At 40.0% G+C, this 11,555-nt stretch overlaps 1 protein-coding gene across 1 annotated transcript; it reads right to left on the bottom strand.

Moving 5' to 3' along the window:
* Nucleotides 1-8,295: 8,295 nt before the first annotated feature.
* LOC308410415 (ADP-ribosylation factor-like protein 4C) lies at nt 8,296-9,968 on the bottom strand. The gene has a single exon (XM_080903736.1). The coding sequence runs from the start codon at nt 9,519-9,521 to the stop codon at nt 8,943-8,945; it is 579 nt and encodes a 192-aa protein (XP_080759862.1). The 5' UTR covers nt 9,522-9,968; the 3' UTR covers nt 8,296-8,942.
* Nucleotides 9,969-11,555: the final 1,587 nt, after the last annotated feature.

Here is an 11,555-nt window from a genome sequence, read left to right as displayed (position 1 = left end):
TCATGGTAGTGTTCAAAACTTTAGTGTTAGACAGAAGGGATATGTGAGTTTCACATTGTCGGTAGGTAGAATAACAATGAGTGTAATAAGCTGATCTGCCAGGATTACAGTGAGCTTGGCTGAATTAATGCTAAGATTCATTTTGTTCAGGTACTTACACTGTAAGTTAGGTACAATAATTTTCTTTTGGTTGTGTGTGTGCACTTTGTCTTGTTTGGAGACTGTAGGGGTTGGTACCTTGTGACAGCAGCTTCATTCCCTCTGTGTTGTATATTGTTGTGAAAACAGTACTCACACATGCTTTACATATAGCATGGGGAGGGGGAAGAACAACAAAGAGCATGACCTATATATGCCCAGGACATCTGAACAATGCACAGCTTATCAGTCCCCCGAGCACACAACAACAGCTGCAGGAGCTAGAAAGAGATGATCCACCAGAGACAGAAGCTTTCTGTTCGAATCCTCCTACACCGTCCAAGTCTCGACATGTTTCATGAAACCAGAGCAGTGATTTAACCAAGTCCTCACACTTAGTTCAAGACCACTTATGGTCTTTCTTTTGTTCCTTCAATATTTCCATTTCAAGAGGTTTTTGGTTTTACATTTCAGATGGATGTGGGGTCTGACCAAAAAGATAAAAGGGCATTTTTTAACCTCACAGTCTGACTTTAATTACAAACTGGACTCGGAAATATGAAATTAGTTTAGTGTCAAAAGATTTTCCCATCACAGTACAATTATAATATTATCTATATCATATTTAACATTAGTTAAATTGCCCACATTAGGTTTACTGTGTGTATTCATGGTGCCGCCAGGAGACAAAGACAAGTCAAGAAGGCTGTTGTTGAAAGCATACAGTGTCAGCTTATTATCTTTTAATTTTCTGTAGCGACTGAAGCTGCACAAAGACACGATTCTCTGTAATCAGCAGTTTGTTTTGCACCAGCAGACAGCTCTGCTCCTGCTTTAAGTACATAATTGGAGAGCTGAGGGAGACACCAACAAAGACCAAAGAGGGAGGAAAGAGAAATTAAAGGAGGTGGTGGGGAGTGAAAAAATGCAGACTGCAACTAAAATGCTGCTCGGACATGAAAGGTGTGAAAAATATAACTGCCTAGTGCTTTGTTTTTTTGTTTTGTTTTTGTTTTTGTTTGTTTGTATTTTGTTTTTTTGGGGGGGCGGCGGCGGGGGGGGGTTAGTTTATCTGACTGCTTAGAAACTATCTGATCTCACCACTGACAGCAATTCTGACTTCTAACTGCACTTTCCTTAAATGCAACTCTAAAGAAGATATATTGATATTATATCATGTGATATATAAGTTTTTTAATTGCTTTAGAAACTGTAGGATTAACCTTCTGTCTTTGGATAAACATTGGTTTGCCCTTTTGATCTGCACACAGGAGAAGTTTCCCTTCAAGTCGTTTTGCTAAACATGTTCTTCTAGAAAGGTTGTATTTAATACCAAGCCCTGATCTTTCCCAACCAAGTTTGTTTCCTTTTTTTAAATTTTGTTTACTATTTTTAAGGTCATGCAAAGCTACAAGCTTTGCATGATGTTAAAGAACAGAGAGAGGTTGGCCAGAAAGCCCTGAAGGTATAACTTCTATGTGCTATGTTGATCCCAATCATGCATGTGCCGTCTCACTTCACAAGACAACACCCAACAAGCACTCCAAAGCAGATTTGACAAAACTAATGGAATATCACTGGAGAAATATTTGGCAACATTTGGAGGTTCCAAGTTCTCAGATGTGAAGATTTGCTCAATTTCTGTTTTTCTGTAATAGAAAATATAGATGATAATGGTAAGTTGGTCAAAGACAGTTTGGATTTTTAGAATTTTTCTGCCACATTATACTTTTAATTAAAAAATGACTGAAAATCTGTTTCCAGTTATATACTGTTGTTCAGTGATGGAATAATGAAATGAAATGTTACCGTTTGAAGGAGCATAGAACAACAATTAGAAACCAAAGGAATTCAAGTACTCTTGCAAAACCCAGGTCTCAAAATGAATGATGGAGGACATCAGAGCTGAAATTCTACATCAGAGGTTCCAGGTTTTAAAAAAGAAAGTAGAATGAATTAAATTATGTCGTCCATTGGGGCAAGCTTTTGGAACAATGGTGTTGGTGGATATTCAAGCAAAGCAGCTGCCTCCTTTGTGCGTAAAGTTTTTCCACACGACTGTTTCTGCAAAAGTAATGATGACCAGTATAACAATATCATAAGATGTAGCATGGTGGCACACAATAAAAGTAATATATTTCATACCTAAAACAAAACTTTAGCACTCATTTTTTTTGGTTGATTGAGGTATTGGGCTTCAATGAGGCACTAAGAAGTCAGATTGATAAATCATGTCAGCAATTGGTTAGTTGGTCAATCTAAAACTGTAAAAGATGACACACTTTGTGTTCTCCAACTACTGTGTACAGTTAACCAAAGGTCTGGTTTCTGTAGACAATAAAGCCATCCCTTCAACATAAACAAAGACAGCCTCCTCTGGGGGTTGTGCTTATTTGGAGGAGCCTGGTTTTACAGACCACTCGTGTAGCTAAATGTGTTGTACACATGTGGCCTTGAGAGATGTTTCCAGCTGCAGCTTCAGCATGTCTCAATCTGACAAATGGGTCAGATGAAAAGAGGCTCTACTGTCAGTGAACTGACATCAAGTAGAAGGAGACAAGTACATTTTTTGGGCTTCCTGGCATCACTTTTGGCTTTGCTTTAAATGCTTGGCTCCCTGCTGATTACTTACCACTAATCATTTACATCAGCTGAAATATAAAGATATTTTATGTGTTTATTTGTGGAGAAAAGTGTGAGCCTTTGTTAGCGTCATTCAGAATATAATATCAGAGGTAACGCACTGATTTTCACACCACAGCATTCTGAAAGCTGAACTTGAGCCAAACCCTGCTGGCAAAGAGCAAACAGAGACTGTAGGTAAATGCAGACTGCTGTAATGATTAACTAAACCTGGAAGCCAACCAGACATGTGTCTCACTGAAATGAAAGAAAAAAAAACACATGTCACAAATCCTCACAGAACCTCACAGTGTTATTCCCACTAACTGCCCACGTGTCTTTTCAATTTCAGATTGGTTTTCTTGAAGTCTTTCTTATTGTTGGCTTCTTAATGTATAAAGTACTGCAGTCAAGAGTCTGAACAACTGTCAGCTCAATAAGCTGTAATTATTATTTGAGCACAAGCTATTAAAATTTGGGCCCCAACTATGTTCAAAGTATTTAGAGTACTTGGTAGAATACTGCAGCTTTTAAATATTTTACTCAGTGTAAACATTGTATAGCTTCAAAGAAGAGCTGCAACAAGATGATCCAGAATATAAAAATGTTATCAAAAGGACTGAATGTTTTGGGGGTTTTGTCTGGGTTTGAACGAATTTCAGGGCACATTAAAGGAATAACACAGCATTATGCCATTTTGTCATGATAAACAAATGTTAACCCCAAACACAAGACAGGAAATCTGTTGTGTTTGTGAATCGCTGTAGATGGACTGGGTTCTTTGTGGTATACTGTTGCTATGGTGAAGGGTAATCCTGAGATGACAAGACTGCCTGTTTCCTTTTTTTGTGGGAAACCACTCGATGTTTTCCTGAACATCAAAAAAGAATCAAACACATTTCTCTCAAAGTGAACTTTATAATGAGGATGTTCGTGAAACTCTAACATGCTAGCTTTTGTTTTTATCTATTTTAAGCCCAAAAGTCTTAGAAAAGACTTTAATTTGAAAGCGCAGAACACATGAATTCTTTTTTTGACAATTATAATATTAATAACAGAGATTTTCCTGCTGCTGTGACATTTCATTTTGTCTCAAACTATATATATATTAGTGTGAGATTCCTTGGTCTAAAATATGTAAAGAGAGAAAAAAAACTTTCATTAGAAAATATCAGTGGCCACGGGTACTACTGCATTCTGATTGGCTGGTGGCTCTTCATTATATATAGATAACCTTGCAGTTCTTGTGTATCATCATCTTTCCTTACATGAATCCTCACAGCTGGAAGCTTTTAGTTTCAGCTGTTACTAGGCAACATCTGCTGATGGCAGAAACACAGATGTTTATTTTAGGCCTGACATAGATAGTGCCAATAAAATATTTATTTTTTGCCAGTGCCGCCTCAGTATAAAATCAAGTCTGTAGCCATGTTTAGTTCTGAAGTTATTGTCAGCTCTGAGTGCCACAGTCATAATGATAACATGGTGAAAATGAGAAGGGTGCAGTGTTCACTGTGTTTAGCATCTTAGTATATCATGTTAGCTAGCCAACACAAAACCAAGATTTTACACTTCAGTTTGTGCTGTGTAATCCTTTAAAAAAAAATGTGCTGCCGTTTCTGTGGACTTTTATGTTCTCACTGTGTGTGAGCTGATTCTCTCTGGCTTCGTCCTGCAGTCCACAGACATGCAGTTAGTGTCCTATGTTAGCTAGGATAGACTAGGCCATCCACCTCTTGAATTGGATAACCAGTGGATGGATGAATGGATGGATGGATGGATGGATGAATGGATGGATGGACCATATAAACACTGGTGGCTTTAAAAATCTGATTTTAAAATTTTGCTTTTTAAAATCTAATTTTAGCTTTGAAAGTTTGATGTGTATTATTTCTTTAATTGTAAATTCAATGTGTTGCTAAAAGATGGAAACCACAGCTTTAAAAAAAATTAATAATACAGGAAATGCTCAATTTTACAGAACACAATTTTGTTTTATTCATGTGCAGAAGCACAACACAAACATACTGATATGTTTGTGCTTAATAAATGAGCACCAACAACTGCAGTTCCTCTAACATTCATTTGGACGTTGCTCAAAAAGCAGGTCAGTGCTCAGAGATTCTTTAGTTAAAATGCAGCTTTATAGCAGTAAGATATTTACCTCCTGTTACAAGGGATGATTTTGGCGTCTACAGTACATTTTTCCATTTCTTTTTGTTGCTTCTTTGTTTTAATTCGGTCTTTTAAACTCCACTCCACTGTTATGAGCGACAGGTGTACCAACACAGGACGTTATAGTCACTAGCTGTCTGCTAGATCTCCTCTTCACTAATCTGAGTCACTGAACTGTCTCTCTACTGTTTTTGAGAGGCACAGTTCAGTAGTAACTTATGTGGCCTTTTCAGCCTACATCTTAAAACAGGATCCATTCTGTTAATGCAAATGAGGACGTTTAGCACATCTACGTACTGCTCTCTCTCTCTATTTATAGACAATCAGAGATTTGCCGGGAAGAGAAGAAAAAGGACAAAACAACTCAGGAAAGCCACAGTTTGGAGTTTAGATCAGGACGTCACATTGGCTACTGCCAAAAGAAGGAAACGTGAGAACAGTAACCTCCTCGAGGCTGTAAATGAAGTAATCACACAGTAACTAGTAAAAATAATTCAATGAATAAAAACTCTCCATACACAAAAGATCAGAAGCAGATCAGTGTAAAAGCAATGTGTGGAGGATTTGTTGACTAGCAGTGGTACAGCAGAGCCATGTTTTCACAAACGCTGGTCCATGGTGTTTGCTTTGATGCAAATGCACGAGGAACCTTATGCATATGGGCAGCGTCACATCACATCCTATCACTGGTCTCACACTATTCCATCGACAGACAGCTGTTTGCGTGAATTTTACGGAAGAGGATTAGGGCCACTGGAAAAAAACAAAAAGTGGGCACGTCTTTTTTTTTTTCTTTTCCAAAATTCTGAGAGAAAAAGTCAGTTATCAGCAAGCCAAGAACTTTGTGCTTGAAGTTTGTGTTTTTGTGACTGTTTCAGCCTATGAAGAGATACTTTGTCTTAGTTTTGACTTAGCTCAGCTACAACAGAGATACCCACACAATGACTTAAGGCCACATAAGTGTACATGTAGTTGCTCTTAAACCTTCACCAGACTCCCCATCTTTACAGCAGACAGTCATTATTCTCTATTTACTACATAGCGCTTTATAGTTACTGTCTGCCACTTTATGAGTGTCTGGATTCATGGAGAAACATTTTACTGAGCCATGAATTTTCAGTTTTTGAAAAAGAAAAGAGCAGACAGTGCAGTGCAGTCAGGAAATACACCTATTATCCAGTTTGTCAAATAAATATTCAATACAAATACTATGTAGTTATGAGTCTTATGTGGCTACTTATTACATTCTAGGTAGCTTCTTTGGGCTCGAATGGAATTAAAAGAAAGCAGAAATATCACACAAAAAAGAAAAAGTCACTAAATCGTTTAGGTGTTGATTCATATTATCAGGCAATCGAAGGAGGGATGTAAGTCTGCATCAACCACAGATTCAGTTCCTCCAGTTTTAACTGGAAAAATCTGTACAGTAAAATGTCCTGTTAGGCTCAACGAGTGTTTTGGGGATGTTTTTGGCTCATTCACTCTAAAAGCTCTGTGTCCCTGAGGCTGTTCAAAGGCTGCCTGTAGTTTAAGGGTTTTCCATTTCAGCCTGTGTTAGAGAATCCATCACAGTGAATCACAATGTCTGTAATTATTGCTGTTAAATCTATATTGTTTCTCTGGTCCAGGACTGCACTGTAACACACTGTAACTGTAACTAACACACACAAACACCTCTGCACACACTACTTTCCAAAACACAGTTTGAATGTACTTTAGGTATTTCAACAATGATTAAACGTTATATTTTCTGCATGCACTCCACAGTATTTTGGAAGCAAATATTGTCCTTCCTGCTCCAAATTTTGCAGATTTCCAAATATTAATATTCTCTAATGCACTTAAAAAGAAATATAAAGTATGCATATGCATTATTGTTCTTAAAGCTACCCAGAATTATTTAAAGATTTAGGATTAGAACGTTTATCATCTAACACAGAGTAAAATAGTTAGTCAGTACAAAACAGCATTTAAACTCTTCATCGGCGCCATGTTTGATGCAGTGCTATCAGTGTTATAACACAGGGCTTCAAATGAGTCTTAAAACGATATCCAGTGTTTTCGACAGCAGCTTCCTACCCTGTATGAATTTCTGATCAAACATTCTGCTCTCTTATGAACCCTCCCTGTCTTGTTTTTGGTCCTGGAAATGCTGCTGCTTAAAACATAACAAGAACACAGTCAATGTACAGTGTGATGCATTTAGAAGCTACCATGCAGCTTGGATAGATTCAGGTAAGACATGTGTTTTGTGTTTAAAGTGAAAAAGCACGCGGTACAAAGAATATTCGCACGTTTTCTCATTATTCTCACAGAGTCCTCAGTTTGCTTCTGCCTTATTTAGTAATGAAGTTCTTGTTCTGCAGAGATGGAAGGTGATTAACTTTGGAGTAATTTACTCACACAAAACGAACAGAAAACCTCTAAACACACAAGACTGACTCACGGTGGATTCAGATATTTTACTCAAGTACACTCACTCACTTACATACTTCTCTAGTTTACCTCAATGGTTTCCAGTTTGAAACTGAAGCCCCTCATATCTTCCTCAGGGTTTGTTTACATGATTTATGCATCTCTTTGCATCACAGTGCACAGCACTGTAAAAAGGTGGCCTGGTCTTCAGAACGTTTCTCTGCAAAAAGCACCTCTTCTCCTGTGTGCTCTGCTCTTCTTTACACTCAGTACTTCCGGTTACCGATCACAGGTGTTCAAACATGAGTTTTTCTACAGCAGCTATTAGATATATCCAGAAGAATTACACATATATGAAGATATTTCTTTGAATGTGGTGGACATTTTATGAGCAAAGTATTTTTATAATGAGCAGATTAATCAGTTATATAAACAGTTACTTTCAAACAGTTTAGCCCAAATACCTCACATCCACCCACAATTTGTGACTTGTATGATGAGGAAATATTTAAATAAACTACAAGATAAATGCCCATATTAGTTACAGAGTGATGTGAAATATTTGGGACAGAAATCTATACCGTCCTAGGGCACATTAGCCTAATTTGATCACCGCTTGCTGCTGTAAACAGAGCACCGCAATGCAGATCCATAAATTTCACAAACGAGCTCCGGCTTTCCTCCAAACATTTATTTCATGTGCAGATGATTAAAACAAAGATCTGAGGTCAGGCTGTTATTAGCTTCTGCCTGAACTCTGTGACCCCGGACTTATCGTTGACCCCCACCTGTGATTGTATCTTGATGAAGAAATCACTATCTCTGACTTACTGTCAGCAGTCATGTCCGCCTTTTTTTCTCCCCACCACACATCCTGCTGCCACCGTAACCTCCACATCACCTCTACTTCTCAGCAGTGTGTAAATGAAGAACGTGACCCAAAACTTTGATTTAAAATCTTTTTAATATACAAAATACTTCAATTTTGGCTTCTTAGTACATGAATCACCTGAAACTGCTCCTCTAATAATACAGTGTAGTTCTCTACTGTCTGTTAGCAAATGAAAAGTGCAAAGTAGTGGACTCTGTCTTCTGTCCACCACGCAGAGGAAAGGCTACTTCAATGCTCCAAAAGCAGTCAAGATCAAACCTTGATCCTACAGATGTCTGTGTTCAAGACAGAAAGAGCAGGGGCACGAGTGACCCGAGCCACGTGCAAAATCAAACTCGTTTCCACAAAGATGTCCTGTGGGTGGAAATAATAATAATAAAAAAAAGAGTCCAGGGTGAGCCAAAGCTTCAGTTAAAGCGTGTTCAAAGTCTGAGATAAAGCCACAGATAAATGGGCCAGCCTGTTTATCTGTTCCTCTCTCTCTCTGTCAGTGCTGCAGCTCCAAACAGCCCAGTCAAGTTTCCTGTTTTGATTTTGGTTATCCTTGTGTGTTTTCTGTCCTACATACTCTTGCCCGCAAAAGCATCTGAGCAGGACTTCAGTGGCTGAACAGCTTTATTCCAAAAATGAAAAAAAAAAAGTCACTGTTAAGGGCAATACTGGTAAAACCCGAACTCCTTGCAGTAATGTCCGGCGGCTGTTACCGCTTCTTTTTCTGCTTTAAGGATTTCCTTCTTTTCAGAATCATCTCATACAGCTTGTCCATGCCCTCGTGAAGCCCCTCGCCTATTATAGCGCAGGCAGGTTGGATGTGGTAAGTGGTGGAGGGGGTGAGCTCGTGCAGGGCCAGCTGCTTCTCGATATCCGCCACCGGGAGGGATTTGGGCAGGTCCTGCTTGTTGGCGATGACCAGCAGCGGCGTGCCCTGGTTCTCCGCAAACTTGGTGACTTTGTGCAGTTCAGTCTTGGCCTCCTCCAACCTGTCCACATCTACCGAGTCCACGACGTATATGATTCCGTCAGTGCAGCGGCTGTAGGACTTCCACAGGGGCCTCAGCTTCTCCTGCCCCCCCACGTCCCAGAAATGACAACTGATGCCCTTCGCAGTGCAGTTGCTCAGCTTGATCTTCTCCGTGTTGAAGCCGATCGTGGGGACCGTGTTGACAAATTCATTAAATTTAAGTCTGTAAAGAACCGTGGTCTTCCCAGCAGAGTCCAAACCCAGCATGACGATGTGAAGAGACTGGAAGGCAGAGATGCTGGAAACGCTGTTGCCCATTATGGCATTTATTCTGCAGCTGCTGGTTTTATCTCCCGATTCAAGGGGAAGAAAACAGTCCTAAAGCTCAGAGCCTTCCACTTCACGGGTAAAAAAAATCCTTAGGTTGGGATAGTGGAGAGCGGAGAAGCCCCGGTGCGCTGTGGATGACCGATGAGCTCTGCTGTGGCCCTCAGCAGCAGCAGCAGAGGACGCAGAGCTCCGTTCATTAGTATTCTCCTCACACACTCGCATCCATTTGGCGACGAAGGAAAGCTGCGCTGTAAGAACACTCCAGAGACAACAAGGATGACACCGAACAGCCCAACGATCTCTCTGGAAATTGCGCACAAACAGCTCCGCGGTCCGCACCTGTGCGGAAGAAAATAACATCCACCGTTTAATTCACTCACTCCTGGAGAACACTCCTACACCCGCAACGCTCTCCGTGGCCGTGGTTTTGTGAGGCTGTGTGAGGCGGACAAATCAGAAGCGCCCCGCTACGCTCCACCCACCCGGGACATGCGCCAATGAGAGGGCGAGCCTCTGCGGCGATCGGGTTACTATAGACACGCGAGACTGACAAACATGCACAGCCAGCGTTCATAGAGCCGTGGAGGAGTGTTTGTGCATGAAGCTTTGTTTTATTTGAATTATCAGGCTGACTGAAAGAAACACAAACAGGCAGAAATGGATGGAATGAAACAGGAAGGTGTGCAGATCAACGGCGTTAACATGTTAAAGAAACTGGGCGTAGTTTAGTAATCGCATGGAAACAGTCATAGTCAGGTGCGCCACCTTCTGGTGAAACACAGGAGGCACAGGAGGCATGCAAAAGCTGAAAGGAAACCTTTCAGTCTCACGTTAATAAAGATTTCCTGTTGTGTAAAATAAATAAATAAATAATAAAGGTTGCCCGTATTTAAGCTCGTGTAAATGACTTGTTGGCTCTAATATGTGAAACATACTCCATACAAGTCATGTTGAGCCACAAACAGCTTTCCCATCACAAAGTAGAAGCTGCTAGAAGTTTTTGGAAAGGTCACTTTTATATAGAATTTATTTATTTGTCCAGCTAAAAAGTCTCACTGACATTAAAAATGTCTTCTTTAAACGTGATCTTGAAAAAATAAACAATACAACAGTAGTTATTAATCTGTCATCTGTTCATTTCTTGAAATTTGATGATGTTCCATGACATCAGAGGTGTAAGTGAGTGAACATAGTTATAGTCTGCTGCATTGCTTTCAGAAAACAGAATAAGAACACATTTTCTTACACCTGGTCTCAAACACTGGCCTCCATAAGGCTCCACCCTAAAAGGAGGAAGTCTTACTCACACAGAGACCTAGGTCACCTCTGTGTCACTTACAGGACTAGACTGCTCACAGGAAGCCCTTTTATCATCACTTGTACTTGAACCTTTGGGTTAAGAGTGTGAGCACAAACGAGCTGTGCTGTTTGCTGTTATGCACATCAGTTTGAAATGACTTTGACCCTCCTTTGAAGGATCTGTGCCATGGTTTCGTGGAAAATTATAGTTTTTTCTTTGTTTGTTTACTTAAAATGACAAAATCGCAAATTGAAGTATTGCATATTTACACTTAATGACCTGCCATTTAATGCCATTATCACTTAACATGAACAAAAGTATTATAACATGTGTTATTGCTTTCAGTCTCCCTGGTTTCGTGGGTGCAGTTTGATTTCTGCATAATCTCATGTTCATCACTGACCTCTCCAGGCCCTCCTTCTGTGCTGTAGAGGTTTGTGCAGGCCAGTCAATAACGTTCCCTTTGGTCTTCTGGAGGTAGTTCTTCACCAGGAGAAATGTATTTCAGGTCGCTGTCGAGCCAGACCCAGTTTTGCTGCTGACTGCTTGAGGTCTTCTTTTAAAATCTTCACATAGTCCTCTCTTTATGATCCTTCCACCTTGACGAGATTCCCAGTTCCAGACACACTGAAGAATCCTCACAGCATAATACTCAACTCAGCATCACAGCAAAGTATAGACCTGTCGGTCCACTGTGTCCATTTCCTGCTTTGCTTCTTCAA

This window comes from Rhamphochromis sp. 'chilingali' (genome assembly GCF_963969265.1).
Source record: "Rhamphochromis sp. 'chilingali' genome assembly, chromosome: 14".
Lineage (NCBI taxonomy): Eukaryota > Metazoa > Chordata > Actinopteri > Cichliformes > Cichlidae > Rhamphochromis > Rhamphochromis sp. 'chilingali'.
The sequence above is the reverse complement of the archived record's forward strand: the minus strand, read 5'-3'. Positions and strand labels throughout refer to the sequence as shown.

Excerpts from the sequence above, each read along its gene's own strand:
- LOC308410415 (XM_080903736.1), bottom strand. The coding sequence starts at position 9,521 with ATGGGCAACAGCGTTTCCAGCATCTCTGCCTTCCAGTCTCTTCACATC.